At 56.0% G+C, this 24,625-nt stretch overlaps 2 protein-coding genes across 6 annotated transcripts in view; both read right to left on the bottom strand.

Annotated features, from left to right (window-relative positions):
* Nucleotides 1-885: 885 nt before the first annotated feature.
* On the bottom strand, nucleotides 886-12,576 carry Gpr153 (G protein-coupled receptor 153). Of its 2 annotated transcripts, none has more exons than XM_034502659.2 (6): nucleotides 12,323-12,576; nucleotides 7,405-7,869; nucleotides 6,151-6,580; nucleotides 4,338-4,530; nucleotides 3,733-3,917; nucleotides 886-3,332 (listed from the first exon to the last, which is right to left on the bottom strand). In XM_034502659.2, exons 2-6 carry the CDS (start codon nucleotides 7,758-7,760, stop codon nucleotides 2,670-2,672), a joined length of 1,827 nt encoding a protein of 608 aa, XP_034358550.1. In that variant the 5' UTR covers nucleotides 7,761-7,869; nucleotides 12,323-12,576; the 3' UTR covers nucleotides 886-2,669. The 2 variants fall into 2 exon arrangements, with proteins under 2 accessions (XP_034358550.1, XP_034358549.1); XM_034502658.2 differs by having other exon boundaries at nucleotides 886-3,401.
* A 2,210-nt stretch (nucleotides 12,577-14,786) lies between these two features.
* Acot7 (acyl-CoA thioesterase 7) overlaps nucleotides 14,787-24,625 on the bottom strand; it is a 93,515-nt gene continuing 83,676 nt past the window's right edge. For all 4 annotated transcript variants that reach the window (XM_034503499.2, XM_076933654.1, XM_034503498.2 and 1 more), the window contains exon 9: nucleotides 14,787-15,174. In XM_034503499.2, the coding sequence (XP_034359390.1) occupies nucleotides 15,076-15,174 (99 nt within the window). In that variant the 3' untranslated portion in view covers nucleotides 14,787-15,075. The remainder of the gene's footprint in view (nucleotides 15,175-24,625) is intronic.

The following is a 24,625-nucleotide window of genomic DNA, read 5'->3' on the forward strand; positions in this document are numbered from 1 at the left end:
AGCACTGGCTCCGCCCCTAAGGCACATTGCCACAATCTAGAATCCCGGGTCCCACCCATCCCTGGGTAGCACTGCTGAGACATGAGCATTTTGTGTTCTGCAAAGACCACTGTAGTGCCTTCTGAGCTCTAGACTCAGCTAAGAGCCTGTTGCCATTAGCTGCGACTGTGTCGGGGAGAGGGCTCCTGTCGCGGACCAGTCTGGGGTCCAGTTCGAAATCCCAGCACCTCCCATTACCAACGTACAATTATGAATAAAGACTGAGCGTGAATACAGAGACTGAGACCTGAGTGCAGCACACGTATCAACTGTCTGCGGGCTAATTTCAAGGTTGGGGCGACTCTTGCCCTGAGGGTAAACTTGCTGGTCCTCTCAGGATTTTCTGCAACTTGGCTATCCCACCCTAACCCACCCACTACGCCCCACCCCTCCCGCAGGCTTTTTGAAGTAAGGATGAGTGTGGAAGTTCCAGATGTGGCCATCTCAAAGTCCGCTACCCGGCTGGGAGAAACGACAAGAGTATTTTTCTCTCCTACCGCCAGGTGGCGGCCTCTCAGCAAGGACCAGACCGAGGAGGCGGTGAATTTCAGGGGCGTCATCAGAGTGTGTCGTGAGGCCAATGGTCGCACAGGGCACACACCCAGTCCTCGTTCTGAATCAACTTCGCAGTGGGGGTCAAATGCTAGCCCTTATCCGCGGGCTTCGTGGCCCCCACACAACACTACTGTTGTGGACTCAGGTCTGTCTCGCTGGCCAGGTGGGAAAGCGGGAGACATGACAAGTCTAAGGGAATGTACTGACCTAGGCTTCAGGCTCTAGACTTAGATTCGGGGAGCAGCTGGTTGACCCCGCTTAAACAGGTTTCCATGAAACCAGTCTCAGAAGTCTGTGTGCAAAGCACGAGGAAAGTTTTAATGGGTCCTGTACAGAAAAGAAATGCTGTTTTTCAAAAAACTACAAACGGATCCCTGACTCTGGGCTGGGTGGTGGTATACAGATAGTTCTCTTACCAGTAACCCCAGGGCCAAGGTCCTTACAGCCGTCAGCAAACAGGGAGGCCGAACTGGGTGTGGGAACGAACCCTAGGTGCCAAGGGCCCTCTGTTTAGGGTTTGCCCTTAACATTTTGTAAAAATTAGGAGTGACTTTGGGGGACTATGTCCCCATTACAAGTATTGCCGTTGAATACAAAATACAGAGTGAAACCCGAGTGGTAAATTGGTCATTTGAGACCTGTGAGGGAGACAGTGGCTAGCTGGTGGCCTCTGCCCCCATATGATGTCAGTCCCCGAAGGCACAGCAGCAAATGGCCAGAGGCAGCTTCTCCCAAGTCCAAACACGAACCACAGCCCCGCCTTACTCTTCTGTGGAGCCTGATCTTTCACTTAACCAGAGATTACAGAGACCTCTGAGGCCTAGGATAGACCAATCCCCCACCCCCGTCCCCAGCTGTGGTTGGAAGTCTGTCTGCAGAGGGAGAGGAGATGGGCCTGGCCATGTCTCAAGGAGAACAAGACACAGGCTGGCTCTGTGCTCAGCTCGAGACTATCTCTAGGTCCCAACCCAGAGGGACCTGATGTGTGGTGACAGCACTGCCCCTTCACTCACAGCTCAAAGCCCTGGGTCTCTCCTGGGAACATACCTATGTCCCTGGCACAGCCCAGACCCAGAAAGGGGTCCACCCAGGGAAGAGCACAGCCCTTCTTGCAGTGGAAGTGGGGTACGGGACACCCTTTCCAGGGACTGTGCCTGTGTAGGTGGGAGGCAACGCTAGAGACGGGCGCTGAGACACGGAAGTCCACTTCCACGTGCTTTGGTTCTCTGTGCCAGGCCTTCACCCGCGGCCTTCACAGCAGGACCACGGAGGCGGCCGGCATAGTGGGAGACAGGCAATACGGTGGAATCTTGAGCATGGGGACACTAACAGGAATCGAGGTGGCTGTTATACCCATGGTGTTGTGCTTTAGCTAAAGTGGGGCGAGTCTCCAAGAGGGCAAAGGTCATTGAGACTGAGAGGCCTCGGATCTGGGGACCACATGTTGAAGGCTGACCCTAACAAAGGGCCCTCACTACCTCTCACACCTGGTCCATTCAAATACCAGGACACACAGATCGAGAGTGTTCTTCAAACAGCCCTGAGAGATGTGTCATGGTCATCCACTCTTCGGAGACGGGGAAACTGAGGCAGGCCACATGGAAAGCCTACTCAATAGAACTTGTTCGGGCTCTGAAGACCCCTATGTTTGCGGACGCACTACATGCCACACCCTAGAAGGTGAGAGAGAGGCAGTGCGGGGCATTGAATGCAGTCGTGATTTCCGGCTTAAGCTTCTCTGAGAACGTCCTTTCTCCTGGTGGTCCGGTCTCAGGGTTCCCTACACCCCGGTCTAGCCTCAGAGGTGTACAGAACGTGCAGATGCCATTCGCTACACAGTCACAGCCTGCCCCTTCCTGGGAGATGCCGTGCTCAGCTGCAGGTCCATGTCCTGTGCAGCCACTCAGGATGGCCAATCCCTCCAGGTGACACCAGAAGGAATGAACTGTAAGAGGGGCGGCGCAGAGTCCACCATCCATTCACCCCCCCAGTGCAGGTGGCGCTTATTGGTGCCTAACACGTTGCGGCATCTTTGGTGCTGTGCCTCTTCCGCCTGCGTGGCGTCTCTGGGGGCCCTAGGACGCGGAGCCCAGCGAGTCCGAGTGCAGCGTGACGTAGCCCGAGGACTCGGAGGGCGAGCTCAGAAAGCTGCTGGTGCTGCCGCAGCCGGCCGCATGCAAGCCGCCGGGCTCGCCCCACGACGCGCTCAGGCTGCTCTGCAGGGGACCCGCGTGCGCGCGCGCGGCCCGACGTCCCTGACAGCGTTGCACACGGCCACCAGGGGGCGTCGGGACCTCAGCAGACTCCGCGCCGTCGGGGGCAGCGGGGAAGGGCCGCGCCAGGGCGGGCACGCGACGAAGAGCCTGCGGCTCGCGCTCGAAGGCGGTCAGCGCGAAGGCGTCCGGCAGCAGCGACACCGAGGCGGAGCGGGCGCCGGGCCCGGGGCGGCGACGCGGGCTGCCGGGAGGCGAGTCCTGGGCGCGACGCGAGCCGCCGTCTACAGACGAGGGCTGGAGGGACAACAGGCTCTCGGCAGAGCGACGGCGCGGGCGGAACGGGGGCGCATCCTCGGTGAAGGCCAGCAGGCTCCCGCGCCGCCGGTCGGAGCCCGCGGGCAGCATCAAGTGTGCCAGGGCTGCCAAGTCCTCGCCCGAGCTCCAGCGTGGCAGGAGGGTGGGCAGCGGGACGGCCGCCCACACGTCGGCATCATCGTGGGAGAACCGCCGGGTGGGCGGGACCTGCGAGCACCCGGCCGGGCTGAAACAGGGCTGCCCTCCTGGAAACCCGCACCGATGCCTCCCCGCGCCCTGCAGAGCAGTGTGTGGGTCAGGGACGAGGGCCCCCTGGTTTGGAGAAGTGAGATTTGGGGCAGGTGACCACCTCTCTGAAGCTGGGTGTTGGCTGAAGCTTGGGTCGGTTGGAGCGAAGGCTCATGGGAAGGTTCATAGCACAGGACACCAATGGGCCCCTCTTCCAGAGCATGGGGAACATGGCCCACCCGCATGGGTTGTGTGAGCGAGGAGAGTGGGAAAGAGAGGAGAGGGGGAGGGGGAAAGGAGAAGAGAGGAGAGAGAGGAAGGGAGGGAAGAGGGGAGGCACCACAGACGTATGAGGTTCCTCTGCTCTGCCTCAACCTACCTGCAGATACTGCATCCGATCCTCCTGCAGTGGCCGCAGAGGGTAGAGCTGGGGTAAGCCTCCCTCCAGGGCAGAGAGTTCATACTTGGCCATCCTGTCCAGAGCCACGAAGCCACCTCCATAGCTGTAGTCAAGGGAGCGCTCTGATACCAGGTCTGGGGAGATACTGCCCTCTACACTGGTCTCTGCAGGACAGGACAGACGCGTGGGGCTGTGAAAGGCATCCGGGAAGGCTTTAGGGAATCCTCACAGGAAGGGACTAGTTTTTGGAAAAGGGAAGGTAAGGGTTCCAAGTTCAAATCCCAGTTATAGCATTAGCTTTGAATCTGGAGGTTGACATATTGAACTAATTTGCTCGTCTGAGATTTAGGGTAGGAACTCCATGGGACTAAATATCCACACAGGCAGACCACTCTTGGCACATGGCACAAGCCAGCCTATGGTACCACAGGATATGCCACAGGAATATCTAGTGGTGGTGAACAGGGCCACCTAAGTGTCACGTGGTGAGGGTATACCAAATCACTACTGTTCCGCTGACCCCACCCCCAGCGATCTCACGCAGGCACTGTCCTCCCCGGGGGCCACCCTGAGGCCATCCTTACCATTGTCAGAGTCCTCATCGTTGGCCATAAGGGCCATGCACTTCTCCCAGACTGCCTTGAGGTCTGCCCGGTAACGATCACAAGTCCAGAGAAACAGAGGCAGCAGCAGGGCCTGGGCCACCGAGCACCACAGGACGCAGAGCACCATCCAGGGTGCTGAGGCATCAGCCCGCAGACTACTGAAGCTCACCACCTGTGGGCACAGGGCCAGGCCTGACTCACAGGACCCCCCACCCCCCAACATCCCTCCTAACTACCATTACCCCATCTGTGTGGCAGAGCCTATAACCCACTGCCCAGAGGAAAAGAAAGTGTAGAAGGTGGAGGGGAGAAGAGCTCCCGGCCACCCAGAAAGGGCCAGTTGAGCGACTGAAGGCAGAGGCTTGTGTCTACCCTGTGTACAGCTCAGCTGTGTGAATCACTCCTCAGTGCTGTGGAGCTCGTGGGTGCCCACGGGTGGTGTGACATGGGTTACTGCCACCTGCTTCTTAAGGGACATGGTAGGAGAAACAGGTCTCAAGCCTGCACTTTTCTGTCTACTCCTGTGTCTTCCTGGACCGCTGAAGCTCGGACCCTAGGGGAGGCCCAGTAGTCAAAGGGTCTAACCAGATGGCCTTCAGGGCCCTTACCAGGGTCCCCACATCTGCGAGCAAAGTGTTTAATGATGCCAAAACAGTAAAAATGGGTAGGTTGTGTCTGTTCTGCAATCTGTGGGATACTTGGAAAGCGCCTGAGTTTCTCTGGTGGCTCTGTTTCCTCATCTGTAAAATGGGCTAAGACACCCCATACTGCAGAATGTAAGAATTCTTTTCTAAAAGATTTGTATAGTTTCACGTTCTAAGCATTTGTGTTTTGCCTGCATGCGTGCATGTATACCGTGTGCGTGTCTACAGATGGTCGTGAGCCACAATGTGGATACTGGGGAACAAACCCAGGTCCTCTGCAAGAACACCCAATGTTTTAACTACTGAGCCATCTCTCCAGCTCTGAGGTAAGAATTCTCGGTACTGCTTATGGCCAGCAGCAGGCTCCATCGCTGGCACCCACTCCCTAGCTCTGAGAAAATGCTGGGGTGGGGCCCCTAACTCCTTCTAAGGCCCCATCCTGTCTTTATAGTACTTAGTGGTTCTCAGGGAAGTTTCTTGGCCGTTTTCATTGGCCCAAGGACTATGGGTATCCAGCCCCACTGTCAGAGTGGGAGGGTGCAGGGCTGGCTAGTAATGTGACTCTGAAGCTGTCACCAAGCCAGCACCTCTCTAGGACTGTCCTGCAGCCACTCCAGGGATGTAAGCCTTCTGGCTGTGAGTAGGCTGGCCCTGGCCTGTGCTCTCATCTCTTCAGACCTGTGGCAGGAGCTGTTTACTCAGCCTAGTTCAGGCTAGTCAGAAGAGTCCGGACAGTTGCACTGGACTGTGGCTAGCAAGGTCTTCTTCCAAATGAGCCTTTCTTTAATGTGACCTTCTCTGGTCCTAAGAGTGAAGTGCAATACCACAGAAGGTTAGGGGCCTGTCCTATGCCAATTTAATGCTCCCTGCCTAACTACTGCTTACCATGGAAGAGGCCTTGGGTAAGGGGGAAAGTTGCCCTGCAGTATGACAAAATGGTCCTAGCTTTTGAGGGTTCAAATCTCACCCATCTACCTTGACTTTGGGCAAGTCCTATACTTCTCTGAACTCTGCTTGCCAAATCCATAAAATGGGAGTGTTAACAGCTCGGAAGTCAGGTTTGTGATGTCAACCACCTGATGCCCAGTCCCCGGGCTATCCTAGAAGCCACACCCCTGACAGGGTCCTTTCCCATCAACCTCACCCACCAGCACAGGGAAGCCCATGAGGCAGTCATAGATGACCACAATGGTTGCCACCAGGCCCGTGATCTGCAGCGAGGTTCTGGCAGGCTCCGAGCCGTCGATGGAGGAACGGCGCTTGCCCTGTGCATCTTCCACCACGATAGTGGGCACGGTGAAGGCGCGGCGGTCAGCCCGGTGCCCCACCTGCGTGGCCAGCGTCTGGAAGAGGGCGATGGCTGTACAGACCACGCCCATGGCCACGCTGCCTCCCACCAGCAGCAAGAAGCAGACGCCAAAGCCCAGGCCAATCTCGGCCACAATGAACCGGCAGCCGTGGGTGTAGAAACGCTCGCTCGTGTCATGCCAGCCAACCGCAGGAAGGGCCGACAGGATGAAAGACACCATCCAGATGCCCATAACTGTATGCACTGCCTGCTTCTTGGCGTTGCTCAGCCTGGCATAGAGCAGGGCAGGGTAGAGAATCCTGGCGTTACTCACAGACCTCTATAGGACCACAGAGAGCCCTGACCACCCCTTCCCACTAACACCACAGCCTCTACCCAGCCAGCACGGCAGGCCCTTATACCTCACTCAAGAGGCACCCCTGCGGGGGCTGGAGAGATGACTCAGTGGCTAAAAGCACTTGCTGCTCTTCCAGATAGACCTAGGTTCAGTTCCTAGCACCCTCATCAGGTGGCTCGCAACTGCCTGTAAGTCCAGTTCCAGGGGACCGGACGCCCTCTTCTGGGCTCTGAAGACATCTGCATGCATGTGGTACACATCCTTACTGTTCAGTCTCTCTCTCTCTCTCTCTCTCTCTCTCTCTCTCTCTCTCTCTCTCTCTCTCTCACACACACACACACACACACACACACACACACACACACATGCTGGCTCAGCAGTTAAGAGCACTGACTGCTCTTCCAGAGGTCCTGAGTTCAATTCCCAGCAACCACATGGTGGCTCACAACCATCTGTAATGGGATCCGATGCCCTCGTCTGGTGTGTCTGAGGACAATGATGGTGTACTCATATACATACTATAATTTTTTTTTTTTTTTAAAGAGGCATTCTTGCAGCCGTCTCTCCCATAGGGCTGAGCTACACTAATGTTCAGTCATAATTCTACATGCATGTCCCCAGCCACCCCAGACTATGCCAGCCTCAACCTTGTCACCCATCTGGCACGCAAGAGCCCTCGTGTACACAGGTACACCAGGCACATCTTTGCCTGAAGCACAGCCCCTCCCTAAGAGCAGCAGGCTGCCCCGTGCTCACCGGTAGTTGACTGGCCATCGGACCATCCACATGCGGTGGTAGGAGATGGAGGTGACAGAGAAGCAGGTGGCCAGTGTCAGGGTGTAGAACGTCGACACGAAGACCTTACAGAGGCCCTCGTTCCACTCGTAGTCAGGACGCTGTCTCCGCAGCTGCACCACAGCATACGTGGCAATGGGCACCGCCACGTTGAGCATGTGCGTGGCCGCCAGCGTACAAAGCAGGAACTCCAGAGGCTTCCACTTCTTCTGCTTGGCGCCCACACTGAGGATACCCCAGGCGTTGGCTAGCAGCGACAGGCCTCCGCACGCCAGCCAGCCTACCGCACTGCCCGGCAACCGCCGCTCATCACTCATGGTGCACACGGGAGCTGGCGAGCGGCCGCGGCATCCTCAGAGCCACGCCTCTTTGCAATGCGGCTGCCCTCACACGTGGGGGCCCGGTGATGCCAGGGACCACGAGCAGCTGCGGAGGGAGCAAGGAGCACTCGGTGAGGACTCTGACAACGGCAGCGGAGCACCAGACGGGAGATGGGAAGAGTCCCCACGTGACATCACCTGTGTGGCCCTGGCTTACAACAGGCTGTTGTCTCCAGAATCTCATTACTCACTGGTCAGAGGCATAAGGAGTGGTATATAGTGGCGCCAACTAAGTGCACATTCCCTCATTTGTACTCACTCCTGATCAAGGCTTAGAATATGTGACTCCTTTCTTTTCTTTCTGTCTGTCTGTCTGTCTGTCTGTCTGTCTGTCTGTCTGTCTGTCTGTTTGTTGAGACAGGGTTTCTCTGTGCAGCCCTGGCTGTCCTGGAACTCACTCTGTAGACCAGGCTGGCCTCGAACTCAGAAACCCGCCTTCCTCTGCCTCCCAAGTTCTGGGATTAAAGGCATGCGCCACCACTGCCGGCTTCTTTTTGTTTTTTTAAAGAGTTTTTTATTCATATGAATACACTGTCACTGTCTTCAGACACACCAGAAGAGGGCATCGGGTCCCATTACAGATGGTTGAGAGCCACCATGTGGTTGCTGGGAATTGAACTCAGGACCTCTGGAAGAGTAGTCAGTGCTCTTAACCACTGAGCCATCTCTCCAAGGCCAGAATCTGAACTTTCTTACAAGGCACCGGCTCGCTTACAGTCTCAGACCAGGCTGTCTTTGGATTTGTTTATTTTTTTATACCATATGTATGTGTGTTTTGCCAGTATACCACATCTGTTCCTAGAACAGGAGAGGATTATGGGTCTCCTGGAACTGGAGTCACAGACAGCCATGCATCAGCATGTAGGGGCTGGGAACCGAACCTGGGTCCTCTACAAGAACAGAAAGTGTTCCACATCACTGACCCATCTCTCCATCCTCAGTCTGAATGTTTAGGGGGCAGGGTCTCACTCTGCTGCAACCCTGGCTATCATGGAACATGCCACATAGACCTAGGCTGGATTTGAACTTGCAGCGACCCTCCTGCATTCTAAGTGTTGAGTTTACAAGCATGGACCACCATGCATGACTTGCTCACTTAAGACAGTCCAAGGCTGGTCTTGAACCCCTGATCCTCTTTTAGTGCTGGGGATTTAGGTGTCTTAGATGGACAGGCTTGCCCCATGTATTTACTAGCTTCAACTCACAGCTCTCTCACCATCCTGTGTTCCAACCCCCTCACCCCATCCCAGGCACTTAGACCTTCACTTACCCCAGCCACCGACCTCCATTCATCCTTTGCCTTCTCTGATCCCCTAAGTGACCCGTGAGGTAGAGAGGAGCTGGCCACCACTCAATACCCACCCTGGGAGTGGGTGGACAGTCTCTTACAGAGACTGTGACCGGAGCTGCACACACTGGCTGTGGGCAGTGGCAAGGCCCCCACCTACAGAAGAGTTATGCTGCTTCTGTGAAAAGCTAAGTGGATAGACACCACATACCGCCCAGGGCCAAGGTATCACATAGTAGGACAGCAGCATGTTGGGAGTTAGGTCCCACACACAGTAGGTGCTGTGAGGTAGCTGCCAGCTCTTGGGCCTGCCTGGCTCTCACCCAGAGGGTCCTATGGACTAGTGTCGGCCTGGAGACACCCCAAAGCCCAGGCCTTGACTGCAAAGGAACTGCCAGGTGCCTTCAGATGGGATGAGGGGCGTAGGATGAGCAGAAGGTCAAAGGTTAGGGGAGGCACCACACCCTACCAGCAGGCTGAGAATCCCCCCCTACTGTTCCCTCTTCCAGTCTGTCAGCTCTCCCGGGCACAGGGAGGGGACTGGCCCCAGTCCCCTGTTAGGTGAAGGCCACCTGTAGTCTTATTAGCTGCTCCACTCAGGGCCTCCAAGTCAGGCCCAGCCCCTCCTCCACAGTGCCCCCTGCTGGGGCAGATGGGGGACTGCAGCAGCCTCAGCCAACATTCCGAACTCTCTCTCACGGGAAAACCAAGCTGTGCTGGCCAACTGAGATAATTCCTTTTCTTTAAAAAAATTTTAAAAAATGTTTTGAGACAAGGTCACTTTACGTAGCCTTGGCTGTACTGGATGGAGCTCACTGTGTAGAGCAGGCTGGCCTTGAACTCCCAGAGGTCTATGTGCCTCTGCCTCTCCATACAGCCCTTTTAGTCGGCAGTGGAGGCTTCTTTTGTGTGCCTGTCCCAGGCCTTCCCAGACCCTGACCCACGGGAAGGGTCCTCTGTGCACACAGTGTCTCTTAACATCGCCAGGTGGAAGTCTGCTGCAGACACGGTAATATCTGCCCATTCACTCATTACGTCTCTGCTTGCAGAAACTAGTCTGGGCAGCAGCGTGGCTCTATCAGAGGGTACCGGTCACCAGCAGCTTCCGAGTCTAGCCAGCCTCCTCAGCTGCAGACTGGAGGTTACAAGGTGAGGGAGAAAGAATATTGTGGGGCTGGAGAGGTGGCTCAGTGGTTAAGAGCACTGACTGCTCTCCCAGAGGTCCTGAGTTCAATCCCCAACAACCACATGGTGGCTCACAACCATCTGTAATGGGATCCGATGCCCTCTTCTGGTGTGTCTGAAGACAGCAACAGCGAATTCATATAAATAAAAAGATTTATCTTTAATCCCAGCACTTGGGAGGCAGAGGCAGGCGGATTTCTGAGTTTGAGGCCAGCCTGGTCTACAGAGTGAGTTCCAGGACAGCCAGAACTACACAGAGAAACCCTGTCTCAAAAAAACAAAAACCAAATCAAACCAAACCAAACCAAACCAAACCAACCAACCAAACAAAAAAACATTGTGAACTTGACTCAGGAAACTGGAGTCCAATCTCAGCTCCCTGTTTGTTACTTGAGACCCCTGCACCTCAGTTTTCCAATCCAGGAATTGGGCATGACAAAGCGTTTCTTGAAAAGCATTGATGTGCTCTTTCAGGTAATGAGCTCAGATGCTCGGCAGGAGGGCGGGCGAGCAGACAGCACTTCCCTAGGCTAACAGATTGCATGGAGTTTCGGGATCTTCACCCAGGATTCAGTTCGGTGGTGTATAGGACTGAGGAGTGCTGATGGGTAAGGAAGGATGGCACCTTTCGCCCAGTGTCTTGTAATGGGTGCCACTGCTACCATTTCCATTAGAGAGAGACATGTCAGTGGAGGCAGAGAGCTGAAATCACCTGCCAACATCTTTATGTACCCGAGCCAAGAGTCAAACTTCACTCATCAAACACCAAAGTCTTGGTCTCTCAGGCCCTTCTAAAATGTTCCTGACAAGGTACTTTTCTGTTCCTAGAAGCAAGGTCTGTCCGAGCATCCTGTCCCTGCAGGATAGATCCGACTTTGGCAACCAGGTCGTGTCCAAGCCGAGAGCAATTAAGAGGAAAGTGCTGGCCCTGGCAGGCCATGCTGGGGTCCAGCAACCCTGGAGGCTGTATTCTGGGAGGAAAGGAATGTTCTGGAGTGTGTGTGTGTGTGTGGGAGGGGGGTGAAGACATCAGATCTCTTAGGTGGAGAGGCTGTGGGGACACACTGTTGATACCCACAGACCCTGAAGCAGCAGTCACCGGGGCCAGACCCCACTGGGTCCCACCGGCTGCTCTAGTCAGCAAGCTCCTTCTGATTCGAATTCCAAGCAGCTCCAACATTTCCAGGAGGGTGCTTCCATATCAGGATTCCCAAAACTCCCTCTCCAAGGAAGGTCACAAAGCAGGTATAAGGCAATCTAGAGACCCACCCAGGCTTTAAAGCCTCCTCGGGGTCTGCGGGTAGAGCCGAGTCCTGACGTCACGGCCATGGGCCAATGAGGCCGCGCAGCCCCAGGGCTGTATTGCGCAACAAAGAGAACCCAGAACTTGAAAGGATTCCCCGGGCTCGGGCTGTGCCCACCAGTCTCCCAGGAGCCGACGCTTGGTGATTTCGCTTCCTAGCTGGCCTCTGGTGTGCCAAGGGGTCTCCAAAAGCCCAGCTGGATGGCGGCACAGGGCACAGGGCGCAGTGCACACCCCTTCACACCCCACTTATAGGTCTCGGTCTCCCGGGGCTCGGTTCGTTCCTTTACCCATCCCTAAAAGGCGCACCCCTACCGGCCTGGCCTTTGTGGGTTTTCCAGTTCCAGCCCCGAGGGAGCGTCCAAACAACGGCCTGGGAAGCCAGCTTAGGGTTGGGACTGTGCCTCAACCCACACCCTCAGTTTGCACTGGGTACGGAGGAGAGGCGGCTTGGGACCTACAAAATAGCCACTTCTGCCCCCTGCGAGCCGCCCAGGACTACACTGTCAGGCCGGGGAGCAGAGAGTCTAGGGAGAGGCTGGCACAGAGAAGTTACCCCGAAGGTCCTCAAGTTGGTAGTGATGGGGCGTTCTGGCCCTAAACGGTGCCCACGGCCACTCCGACGGACCTCGCGTCCCACCAGGGGCTCTCAAAGCCTCCTTGTCCAGTCCTCCCGCCTGGATTTCCCCTTTGGTGCCCCTGGGCCGGGGCGGCGGCGCTCACCCGGCATTGAGGCGCCCGTGGCTCCGGCTCGCTGCTCCCGCCTCCGGCTCCGGCTGCGGTTCCCGCGCCCCGGCACTGAGCGCCCGCCGCCAGGGGCCGCGGGGGTGGCTGGCGGCGGAGCGGCCCTCGGGCCGGGGCATCCTGATGGTGGTGGCTGCCGATGGGCAGAGCGCTGCGCTGCGCTTGGCCCCGCCGCCCTCCCAGCGCGCCGCCTCCGCCGCGGCCCCGCTCGGCTCCCGCCGCTCAGCTGGCTGCGCTCCGGCGGCCGGGGGCGGGGGGGCGGACCAGGGCGCATGCCTCTGCCCCGGCCTCCGCGCCGCCCCCTGGCCGCGCCCCGCCTTCCGGGCCGCGTCGCATTGGCCCCCCACTCCCGGCAGCCACGTAGCCCCAGCAGCCGCAGTGATGCCCCTTGGAGCGCGCGACAGGACCCGCCCATGCCTGGGCCCCTTGGGTCTGGGTCACTCGGGCCGCCGCCTCTAAACCGCCTGGAGTTGAGGGGCGGGGTTCGCAGGCCAGAGAAAAGGGGAGCTTGGATGCAGATAGAGGGCACAGAACAGGGAATAGGGGGAGTCAGGGAGGAAGCCACGTCAGAGGTTAGCATCTTTGAGGACGAGAGACAGGATGCGTGCGCCTGAGATCTAGCGGCTTCTAGGAATCAGATTGCTGGGTCAGGAATCAAGCGTAGAAGGCAGGGCTGAGCCAGCCAAAGGTTCCAATTTACTATCCTGTGCCTTGGGTTCTTGGGCACTGCCAGGAACACTGCAAGGACCTGGGAGCTGCAGGGTGATTGGCCTTCCCCTACAGACTGGGTCTTGTCCCTTCCGAGGCTCTGACCAACCAAGTGAATTGGTAGAAGCCAGGATTTGAAGCCTGATTCCTGGCTCTCCTCCTCTCCTCCTGGAGCCCTCCAGTTAACATTTCTAGTGGGACACAGGCTTGTAACCATCACATGCCCCTCCTTGCTCCTATGGAGAGGAAAATGTCCTGTTCTCCGTGGGAGTCCTAGAGACCTCTCCAGTCAGAAAGGGTGGGGGTGACCTCCTGGTTCCTCATCAGGTGACACAATGGCACAGCCACCTAGGCCACCCAGGTTGTGTGGGACAGGACTGTCCTTTAGCCTCCCCTGGACTAACATTATAATCCAATAGCTGCCTGGTGGTCTGCAGCCTCAGTAGCCTACCTGCTGTACCCTAGGGCACCAGGGGCACCAGCAGAGGTTTGTTTGTATGGAGAAAGGGTTAACACCAATGGCTCCAGGGGTGCCCTCCCACACTTCCCAGGGTTTCTGCCAGTGGTCAGGGCTCTGAGAGGGGCCCCTCTGTAGACAATCCAGCCCCCATCTAGGCAGCCATGGTTATAAATAGATTGCCAGCAGAGGGCAGTTGTAATCAAGTGTGGCATTGTAATGCTGTGTCTATAAAGGACATGCCTCGGGGAGCCCAGGGCCCAGGTCCTGCTTAGGAAGCAGAGACTGGGTCTTGGCAGTTTGTGCTTTCTGCTGGCTTGAGAGTGGCCTTGTCTCTGCATCAAGGGTGCCCTTGTGGCATAGGCTGGAGATCCCAAAGTTGTCTAGGGACCTGAGGGACAGGCAGATTTGGTGTGGCTGCATGTGGGAGAGCTGGTCCCCTCTCCTACTTCCAGGCAGGAAGTGACCCCGTCTTCTGGGACCCAGGCCGAGACAGATTACGAAAGCTGAAGCTCTTGGCGAGTATATTTGCACATCTGGAGCTGGGTTCTTCCTCCAGGGGCCTCAGGAAGCTGTATGGTACGCTGCAGCTGTTGGCAGGACAGTTTGCCTTTTCCATGTGGTAGGACAGATGCTTGGGCTTCAGGGACAAACCCAGGCGCCACCTCTGGTGGTTTGGTGGGCAGGGGGTGGAGTCCTGGCCCCTGGAAAGGCCTTGGTGGCTTCCTTGTGCTCCACCCACCCAAGGCAGCGGGACCACAGTATGTATACATACATCCTGATGGCAGACAGCTGCTACATACAGCACACAGATGCATGAGCGCTTAGCCTCATGCCACCCATGCACATGGTATATCAGACATGCTCCATCACACACGCACGCACGCACGCACGCACGCACGCACATGCGCGCGCAACCTGCAGTTATACAGCCAGGCCCTCATCCCATTTGCAGGGTGCCTCCCTAGCAGATGTAGCATCTGGACCTTCTTTCCAGGCACTCAGAGCAGACAGTGCAGACTCTGTCCATTGCCTGCTCAGGCCTTCAAGTATGGAGGAGGACAAAAAGCTCTTGTTAGGGGAAAGCATCCCCCTATAAGGTTGAGGCAGCATCCCATGAAAGCCATAGAGGCAGTGGGGTCCCAGAGGGTCCTACCCCCAAGTGCACCTCTCTGTTTCCAGAGCTGGCACTGGGAGGGGTGGGTCTGGGAGGGCGGCAGTGACCTCCAGAGAGAAGAGACCGTCCCCTCAGACAAATGACCACCTAGGCTTCATGGGTCCAGCCAGCAGCAGCTTTATTAGTGGGGCTGGCTTCTTCAAGCCAGTCAGTGTGCTCTGGTGTCCATGGTGGCCTTTGGGACAACACTGGGGAGCAGTTACTGGAGGGATATAAATAAAGCTTTGGTGCACAGTTTGGGGAATGGGCCATAGGTGACACTGCCACACAACACTTCACACAACACCAGCTCTCAGTGGAAATCGGGGATTTGGCCAAGGGGGTAACTTCTAAGTGACTGCACACGGGGCTACTGCCACAACTGTGCTGGCCCAGGATGGAGGAAGACACCTAGGGCTGAGGCTCTGTGTGGCCCTGTCGCTTTGCCTTCATCTGCAGATAGCGGCCTTTGCCTTCTTCAAAACGCTTCTTCTCATCCTCCGTCTCCGGCTGTGGCACACACAAAAAAAAAGGATGCATTAGAGACACCAGAGAGCTCATGTCTGCACTGACCCTGCAGGTGCTAAGGACCTCTGTCAAGGGGCTTCCGGGTGCCAGGCACTGGTCTGCCACACATCCAAGCCCAGGCTCTCTGGTGATGGACTGTGGGGTTAGGAAGCCTGTGTGTGTGTGTGTGGGGGGGGGGGCAAGTGTCATGAAGAGATGTGGGGTTGCCCCACTCCAGGGAACAACTGTCCAACCTTGTTTCAAAGGGAAGGCAGGGATGCTGTGTGGGCTATGGCCTTGAGAAAGGCCTTCCATTAGGAGCAACAGTCCCTTCCACTCAGTGGGGAGGGGCACCTTGCCCTGGACTGTGGGATCCTCAGGCAGTGGCACCTTGGGCTGAGCGACTTAAACATCTGGGATCACAGCATCAGTGGGCATGAGCAACTGAGCGGAGGGATTCAGCTGTAGGCTGGGCTTGCTGGGGGACGGTCCTGATGGTATCTATGGCCTGCTGGGACTTCATATTTAGGGATGGCCTGGCTTCACTGTGAACGCCTGGGCAGATGTAACCATAGCAGTGGGAGGGTCACTTTTGAGGGGGTCTAATGAACCGTGTGTGTGTGTGTGTGTGTGTGTGTGTATCGTGTCTCGCTGTGACAATAGGAGGGTATCCGAAAGCCAAGGAAATGGAGCAAGTGCCCTTCATCTAGGACGACACCAAGTCCTGGCAGCTAATTTTAGCCCTACATGCCTTATAGACAGACATGCCGCACATTGGCGAAGGAGAGCCACCCGCCAGAGGACTTAATGTCAAGTCACACCAAATACTTCCTTCTGCCAGCCTTCCCCCAAATTGCTCCCTAAATGTCACCAGGTGTACACTGTCCAGGCTGTGCCAGCCAGGGGCCAATGGGCTGCCAATGAAGTATTTAAAGACACTGACATGCTTCCCACAGTGGTCTGGTTCCTGTCTGCAGTCTTAGGTGCATATACAGAAACAGGATCTTTTGTATTTTAACATAGGGTTTCTCTGTGTATCCTTGGCTGTCCTGCAACTTGCAGTGTAGACAAGGCTGGCCTAGAACTCAGAGATCTGTCTGCCTCAGCCTCCAGAGTGCTGGGATTAAAGGTGTGGGCAACCACTGCCCAGCCATGAAAGTTTAGTCAGGGTTACCCTACCCAGGGAGGAAGGCTCCTCCCAGAAGACAAAGGGTCCAAATAAAAAGTGCAGAGAAACTCTCTTGCTAAGCATGCTTTTCTGACGGCCAGGGCCCATGGGTGTGAGCACCTGCACACTAAGTGATCTCTCACAGAAAACTGCGCATTGACTCAAGACTGAAATCTCAAAACCCACGTGCTTCACTCAGTTAAATTGAGGCTTTCCCACACTGGTTTGTTCCAGCGCCGATTGGCCTGCCTCGTGTGCTCTTGAGGCCTCCACAGCTCAGGGATCCTGTGTTCTGTCGGTTATAAGTTACCTAGTCTATGGTGTCTGACTACAGCTATGGATGTCTGAGTTACCAGCTACCTCTGAGCTCTAGGAGGCTGGGATCCCTGGTGACTCTGGCACAAGGAAGAAGCTGCCTGAGTTGGGAAGAGGTGGACCCAGGGACAGGAACTCTGTAGGGGGAAGGGACACTGGTTCCCAGGGTGTACTTGGACAGAGCAGCTGCAGCTCATGGCCTAGGGCTTCTGCCCAGGGGCTCTGCACTCTCAGGAGGCAGGTGACTCAAGACAGAAACCAACTCTCATCCCCAGGCAGATTGGCAACCCCACAGGGGAAGGGTTGTCTTCACCCAAGGGACAGTAGGAGTCCAGGAGGGCTTCAGGCTGCTTCTCAGAGGACAGACCTTCCCTTTCAGAGACCTTTAGGCTTGTGGCCTCACATATTCCTACGGGTTAAACCTTTGACCTAGCAGGCAGCCACAGTGCAGGAGTCTGGGTGGAGGCTCTGCAGCTTACCTGCGGTGTCACTTTGGGCAGTTACACAACCTCTCTATGCTTCTGCCGCTCCTAGGGTGTTATGGTGGCTGCTGTACACCCACGGCTTCCCGTGTGCATGGGGGCTCCAGGGCAGGCTCCTCCTCTCCCACCCCAACTGAGTTAACCCCAACATAGACCCTCAGTCCTCACCAGGGTAAAGGGGCCTAAAGGTGCTGAGAGCTGGTGGGTGACACCCATGCTCCACATGGCGCCACCAGTGGTTAGCCTCAGCTAACATTGGAAGATGGCAGCAGTGCCATCACCAGGGAGGGCCATGCTGCATGCATGAAGTCTGCGTCCCACTGCACATTTAGGGGTGGAGCTGAGCTGGTTTCCTAGGCCTGAAATTCTTCCTAGTCCAATTGGCTCCCCCCTCCCCTTTTTAATTTTTTTTTTTTAAAGGTTTTTTGAGACAGGGTTTCTCTGTGCAGCCTTGGCTGTCCTGGAACTCACTCTGTAAACCAGGCTGGCTTCGAACTCAGAAATCCATCTGCCTCTGTCTCCCAAGTGCTGGGATTAAAGGCTTGCGCCACCACTGCCCGGTGGCTCTCCCCATTTTAAGCACAGAATAATCCTAATGGCCATTAAGACACAATTCCTAAGTGAGGCTTCTCCCTCTGAGAGCCCTCTGGCTATTGCAGGTGCCTGTGAAGGATGGGGCTCTCTCTCTCTGTCTCATAGCAGAACAGGCCCCCAGAGACCGGCCTAGCAGTCCCTCACCCTACAGGGTTTCTAGCCCCAGGTCCAACTCTTCCACAGAGGCAGCATTCTCCTTGAGCTGGAGTCATGAGGGATGCCTGGCTCCTGGAGCCCAGAGGTAGCAGGTAACTCAGCATCCATAGCCTCAGCCGATACAGTGGGCTACAGTAATCAGCAAGTGGGCCATATATGGCCAGCAGAACCCAAGTTACCTCAATACTAAATGTCAGACCCTCCACACCCCCAGAAAGGCAGAAACATGACATCACAACATACTAGGGAAAGCCAGATCCTGGACCATCTCCGCACACTCCCCGCGTATGTGAGGAACCTTCCTCGCAGACAAGGTCTGGGAGAGATGGCATGTATGTGTGTATGTGTGTGCGTGTGTGATGAGGGGGTCATCAGGGCAAGGACAGAAGGTGAGCAAGGTGGCACAGCCAGCTGTGACAGAGACTGCCTGAGTGATTCTCTGTCACGCCACCACAGCCTCAGCAGCCAACAGGCCTTAGTAACTCCAGAATGTGTGCCTCACGGCACAGGATGTTTGTGTCACTCCGACACTGATGGTAGGACCCAAAGAGGCATGAGCCAAAGCGTAGAAAATTGTAGCGGTCAGCTCAGGGCGGAGGGTGAGGCTGGGGCCTGGCACTGGGCCTTGAGGCTGCTCTCATATGTCTCCAAAGTATAATGTCTGCAGTGACCCCATCACCAGGATCTGCCCTCAACCAAAATGAATGCTGCCTGGTGATGGATGTGTGGGCGGGTGGCCAGGAGAGCATGGGCAAGGCTGTGAGGACCCGTGAGGAGCGCGCCAACTGATGGGCTCACCACTCTATCGTAGGACTGTGGCTGCTCTCAGGAGCCTGTGCTCAGAGACGGGAATCCATGCTGGCCAAGGAATCAAATTCTGCTTCACTGCCATCTCAAGATGACAAAGGCTTCTCTTTTCTGGAGGTCCTATAAGGGCAGCAGAAGCCAGAGAGCCAGCTGGGGGAGACAGCAGAGGCAGGCAGGCTTTCTTAGCCAGTGACTAACTGAGCTGCCATGTCCCTGCTGGGTCTGGAGCTGACAGAATGAGACAGATGGCTCCCTGTGCGCAGCCCTCACCATGGCCCAGCTGCCACTTCCTGCAGCCTGACCCCATCCATGACAAAGTAAATAAACACATACGGTGCACATTTCTCATGAAGCTAGGGAGGTGGGGAGAAGGCCAGAGCTTTTCCATGGGAGACCTAAGGCTGTCGCCAGGAAGAAAAGAGCTGGTGGCCACAGGGCCATGGGCAGTTCTTGGCTGCTAGACTGCCCACCTGCAGCCACACATAGGTTCCTCATGTCTCAAAAAAGTAAGGGTGAAGCAAAGGGACTCTGTCGGCTTGGGGTGTATGGGATGGAAGGTACCACCCTAGAGAGAGGAAGGAGAGGTTGACACAGGGCATGAGTCTGGGTCCACTGGCCTGGTTGTGGAGTCTCTCTCCCATGTACTACTGCCAGGCTCCCTCACCATGAAATAATCCCATGGGACACTTGAAGTGTTCCCTGTGTGGCCTAGCATATGTGTCCCTCACACACGCTCACAGGCATGACCATCTGTGGAGTCACTGGTTGTCTTTACAGATGACCTGAGGCCACATGCACTCCGGGGCTGTGCATTTGTTCACCCAGGCAGTGGCCTGGGAGCAGAGCCAAGCAGCCTGGGGTCATCCAAGTCAGCTGGGCCTTGAGGGCAGCTTGCCCACTCAGAGGAACATAAGGCCCAGGGTGACATCCCAGTCATAGGTTAAAGGTACCCTGCCTTCTGGATGCTCAGGCTCTGCCTGGCACTGGGTGACAAGCCCTTCCCCCTGCCTGGCAGCTCCAGCCTCAATCTGTGTCTCCTGCACCCAGCCTGCCAAGTGCCGTCTTCTGGGCCTGCTTCCACTGGAGCAAAAGCCTGTGGCTTTCAGAGCCTCATGCTGCAAGCCAAGTGTTTCCACTCTGCATTTTCTGTGCTTCAAGTACACACATTTGGAACACAGCACAGAGGATGAGCAGCTCAGCCCTACCCTCTGCATAATCAATAGCTTGTCCTTTTTGTAATTAGTGAGTGCCAGCTAAAAGGAGGTATCCAGTGGAGATGAACACCTTCCTGGTAGCCTGAGGGACACAGACCTTAATTAGGGAAGTCACACAGTGTGCTCTCTCCCATGTTCCACAAGAGGGGTCTCAGACACTCACTGCATCAGTGAAAACTCTTCTGATTAGTGTAGTCTGTGGGGAGCACAATGTGCCGGCCATCAGCCCAGACAGTGAGATTCAGCACAGGACTCGCTGTCTCCCCACTGGGAGGGAAGAAGAGAGGAACAGCCCAGCTCTGCCAGAGAATGTGACCTCAGCAGGGCTGGGCCTGGCACGTGGAGGCAGAATGCCCACCACTGCCTCAACAGCTGGCTCGGTTGATTCTTCCCTGTGCTATCTAGGGAAGCACCCTCCCCAGGGGCTCCTCCTACCTGCAGGGATGGGCTCACACCTAGCACACAGTGTTCTCACATAGCTGAGAAAGTCCCTGTATAAAGGCCACCAGAAGGCTGTTGGCAGAGGCAGAGGATTAGCTGTAGAGGGAGGGGCAGCCCTGTGAGGGCGTCTCCCAGGGGCATGCAGCCATGACTGCAGTTCCCATGTTAGTTGTCTACACAACAACAAGGGCAGGGTCAGTCACTGGCCAGGGCCCCGCCAGAGCGGAGTCCTCATCTCAGGCTCTGATCCAGTCCCTTTCACCCTGACAGAGGTGACAACTGGCCCTGGACCAGCAGAATGAATCACAATGGATCCAAACAACAAAGTCCTGGGCTGGAGAGATGGCTCATCAGTCAAGAGTACGAGCTGCTCTGCCAGAGGTCCTGAGTTCAGGTGGCTCACAACCGACTATAATGGGACCTGATGTCCATTTCTGGCATACGGTGTACGGTGTACATGCAGATAGAGCACTCATACACATAAATCTTGAACAACAATAGCAAAGAACCAAGGAAGTCAGAATCTACACAGGTGCATACGGCCTTCTTGTCCAGATCCAAAAATGATGGTTTGTAACAAACACTAATACCACCCGCCAATCAACTGCAGCAGGCTGGCAGAGCCAGCAATGGTGACAGAGGCATGACTGGGTGTAGCTGGTGCACCCAGTGCCAGGGAACTGCCCCAAAGCTCAGCCTTTCTGCTGGCAGCCCTGTGTCTTATTGCTTCTACGCTGTGTACACATGGATGAGTGGGAGGCCTCCTTGAATCCTCCCTCCCCCACAGAAAGCTCCCAGGACTCTCTCTGAGCCTTTGCACACGGCCTCAGGAGTGTCTGGTCTGAGGGCTTTGGCCACGTCACTCTAATATGGATACTAACTGTGCTGCAGGCTGAAGCATGGTGACTGGGGGGCATTCTGCCCCAGGACATACCAGAGGCCAGAGTTGGCCACCATAAAACCTGGCTTGGGGACCAGGCCTCATCTTGCCTCCTGCCTCTAACACTTCCCTTCAATGACAGTGGATTCAGTGGGCTGTGACACTCTCCCTTGCTTTCGGAACAATGACTCGTGAGTCTCCTTGTGTGGCCCTCCTGGCCACTGGGCTGGCGATGCTCAGCCCATGCAGTGTGGTATCCTAGTGACCTCATAGCTCTGTGGCCTCTTGTGGATCATGAATGGAGTGATACCCTTATTCCAACTGATTCCACTGGACTGGCCCTTGTGGATGGAGCCTTTTGGTAAACCTCCTCGGGGAAAGACGGGGCTCAGCAGACAGCCAGGCTGACTGTGTTCTGTGCACACTGCATATGGCAATCTGGACCTGGGGGTCCTCAAGAGACACCTGCAGCTTGGAGGGCAGAGAGGTAGGTGAAGAGATTGGGGCGGAGACAGAGGCAGGCCTAGGGAGGAGGAAGTATCGTCTCAGCTGGGCAGCCCCTGAGGCTGGGCAGTAGCCACGCCTTCCTGGAACAGATATACCAGGCTGCTGCACTTCCTGCTGTGGTCAAAGGCCACTGAGAACTACACTCTGGCCAAATGAATGGAGGAGACAGGTACAAGGCCTTACAAAGACAGTGACAGTGCCCCAGCACAAACGTGCTCGATGGTCCCATGCGTGGTGAATTCTCTGGGCTTGAACATGGAGCCCCTGAGCCTGAAGAAGCCCGTGGACCGAGGTGTCCATACAGAGATCAGAGTCCCTGTTCCCCTTCCCCACGATAAGAGTCTTTGTGAGAGCCCACTTCTCTATTTTCTGGAAGCAGGCTCTATATCTCTTCTGTAGGGCTGAGTCAGGAACTGTAACCGCCCTCTCTGCCCCTGGCTCTCAGAGCCCAGAGAGACAGATTAGAAAAAAATTGTGTTTCAACCTCTGTGGAAAATCAGGGGCCATGGGAGTAAATATCTACTCAGGTCCAGTACCAGCTGGTACAGTGTGGTCACAGTGTGAACCAAACACTAAGCTGGTTCTCTAACCATCTGGGCTGATGCAGAGTCCTCTGCAAGGAACAGGTCCAGCAAAGCAGGTGGCTCTCAGTCACACTGCAGACACTTGGCCCAGAACCTGAATGGAGGCCAGCAGCCCCAGGGCCCAATCAGCAGGTCTGATTCAAAGGACTACAGAGAAGAGGTGAGGCACTCTTTCCTGGCCCGAGAGTGACAAAGTCCTGGGAAGTCATTGTCTAGCCCTCCCTCATGGTCTTCCTGTCAGGATGAGGATGAATGGCATCTCCTAACTCCATATGTGCCACACACAAGGACATGTTTCGGTGGCCACCTGCCCCTTCCAATCCTCAGGCCCCCTCCTCCCCCCATGGTCACCTTTCCCAGAGGTGAGGGATGACTGCGGCAAGGTGCTGGCCTCTGTTCACCGTCTCCTAAGCAGTGGCAACCCTGATGAGGACAGCGGTGAAAACCACCGCAGGGAGGACATGTGGGCTCTTTCTGGTGGCATTTTTGAAAGGTGACTCACTTGGAAGACATGGGTCTCAGGGAGTTCATCCTTAGGAGGTCCCTTGCTTTCTCTGCTTTTTAGTTACAGTGAGAAGCAGGTCTGCTTACCACACTCTCTGTGTCACAATGCTCTGCTTTCCAGAGGCCTGCATTGACAGCCAAGGAATGAACACCTAAAATCATAAGCCCAGTCCCCAACAAGAAAGGAGCAGGTGCTTCCCTCAGGTATTCTGACATCAGGGGTCATGGCAAACCTGGCTGTCACCGCTGCCTGGGGATTTGAGCCGCTGCACTGGGCCAAGTAGATAAAACCATCACCTTTCACTAGTCCTTGGTTGAGCTCCTCTGGCTATGAGCGAGCCTCGCTTTGGGAAGGAGAAGAAAGCTGGCCACAGCCCTGATTCCTTCACTGACCATTTGAACCTGGACCACACACACCCTATCACCTGAAGGCTACAGACTGATGCAGGGTCTGGCCTGCTGTCTGTGTGCCGTTCATAAGGTGCAAACAACCCGGCATGAGAGGCACCACCATGGGTTGGGACATTCTGTGACGGGGCAGCTGGGTCTCCGCAGTAGGATCCAGATTCCCTGAGACTGTATAAATCAAATCCTCTTTGTGAGTTCCCTATCTCCTCAGACCCAGGCTGGGCATCTCCCATTACAGAGTGCTTGTTGGAGTCCTGAGTCTAACTGGGGCAAGTTCTGCCCTCACAAGGGCCAGAGGGATCCTCAGCCCAACACTGACTCTACATGGATCTTACCTCCCTCAAAGCATTTCCCTTATACTGGCCAAAAGAAAAAAAAAAAAAAAATCACAGAGTAGAGGAACTGAGTCCCAGGGAGCCACAGGTCCTGAACCACAGGAGGCCGTTCTCCTCACATGCCTCCCCACTATCCATAGCTCAGACAGAAGCCTGTAGCTCATCCCACTCCAAGGTTAAAGGGCACTGCTCCAGGGAGTGTGGGTGGCAGGTGTGGGCCATGCTTCCTGCACAGGCTGGCCAGTGTAACCGTCAGCCTGGGTATGGCAGCAACTGCAGGCATCCTGGCACACAAGCCCTCCTCACATCAGGAAACACCTCCACAGAAGCAAACGAGGCTACACTCCATGTCAGCAGGGCCCTGGGGAGGGAGCTAAAAATAGACAGGAGCTTAAAGATGGCTGGCAATGGGGGCGGGGGGCAGGCAGGAGCAGGAGGGGCATCATGCACACTCGTGTAGCTGGGTAAAGTCCACGTGTATACCCTGGTCCAGCATTTGAGCCTGCGTGGCTGGTTCCCAAGCACACCCAAGCCCAGCAGAACCCTTCTCTAGGGAGTCTTCGCCACCCTCCATGCTGACTCCTGCTCACCTCAGTGAAGAACCAAGGAGCCGCAAAGGAGCGTCTCCAACAAGTGTGAAGTAACATCCTGGACCCACAGGACACCACCGAGGGCAGAATCTCAAAGCTGGGGACGGACACCTCTCCCTCCCTCTCTCCCACCACCTGCAGCGCTCCACATCCGGCTGTCTCCTCTGTGAGCACTGTTTCTCCTGCATTCCTCAGGATGCCCTTTCTACTTCGTCAGTGAAGGTCATGGGCCAGGAACCTGGCTGCAGGACACACAGGGTACATGACCCAGCCTCCAGAGCCCGCCCTGGCCTCAGTGTGGGGCGCTCAAAAAAGGTGCACCTGACCATGTAGCTGGGAAGAAGGACTCATGGTTTCCTGTAGAGTGCTGAGACCACGCCCACAGCAGCACCAGCCTTCTCACCTTACAGATGCATCAAGATGCAGGCCATCCGCCTACCTCTGGAGCTGTCCCTCATCTTGTGCCCAT

The sequence above is a fragment of the Arvicanthis niloticus genome, chromosome 5 (assembly GCF_011762505.2).
Source record: "Arvicanthis niloticus isolate mArvNil1 chromosome 5, mArvNil1.pat.X, whole genome shotgun sequence".
NCBI lineage: Eukaryota > Metazoa > Chordata > Mammalia > Rodentia > Muridae > Arvicanthis > Arvicanthis niloticus.

What these genes read in the sequence shown, in the direction of transcription:
- Gpr153 (XM_034502658.2), bottom strand. Translation starts at nt 7,760, where the DNA reads ATGAGTGATGAGCGGCGGTTGCCGGGCAGTGCGGTAGGCTGGCTGGCG. An exon ending in TCATGGGCTTCCCTGTGCTG is followed by an intron (nt 4,531 to 6,150) that starts GTGGGTGAGGTT and finishes CTGTGCCCACAG; the next exon opens with GTGGTGAGCTTCAGTAGTCT. An exon ending in CGATGAGGACTCTGACAATG is followed by an intron (nt 3,918 to 4,337) that starts GTAAGGATGGCC and finishes CCTGTCCTGCAG; the next exon opens with AGACCAGTGTAGAGGGCAGT.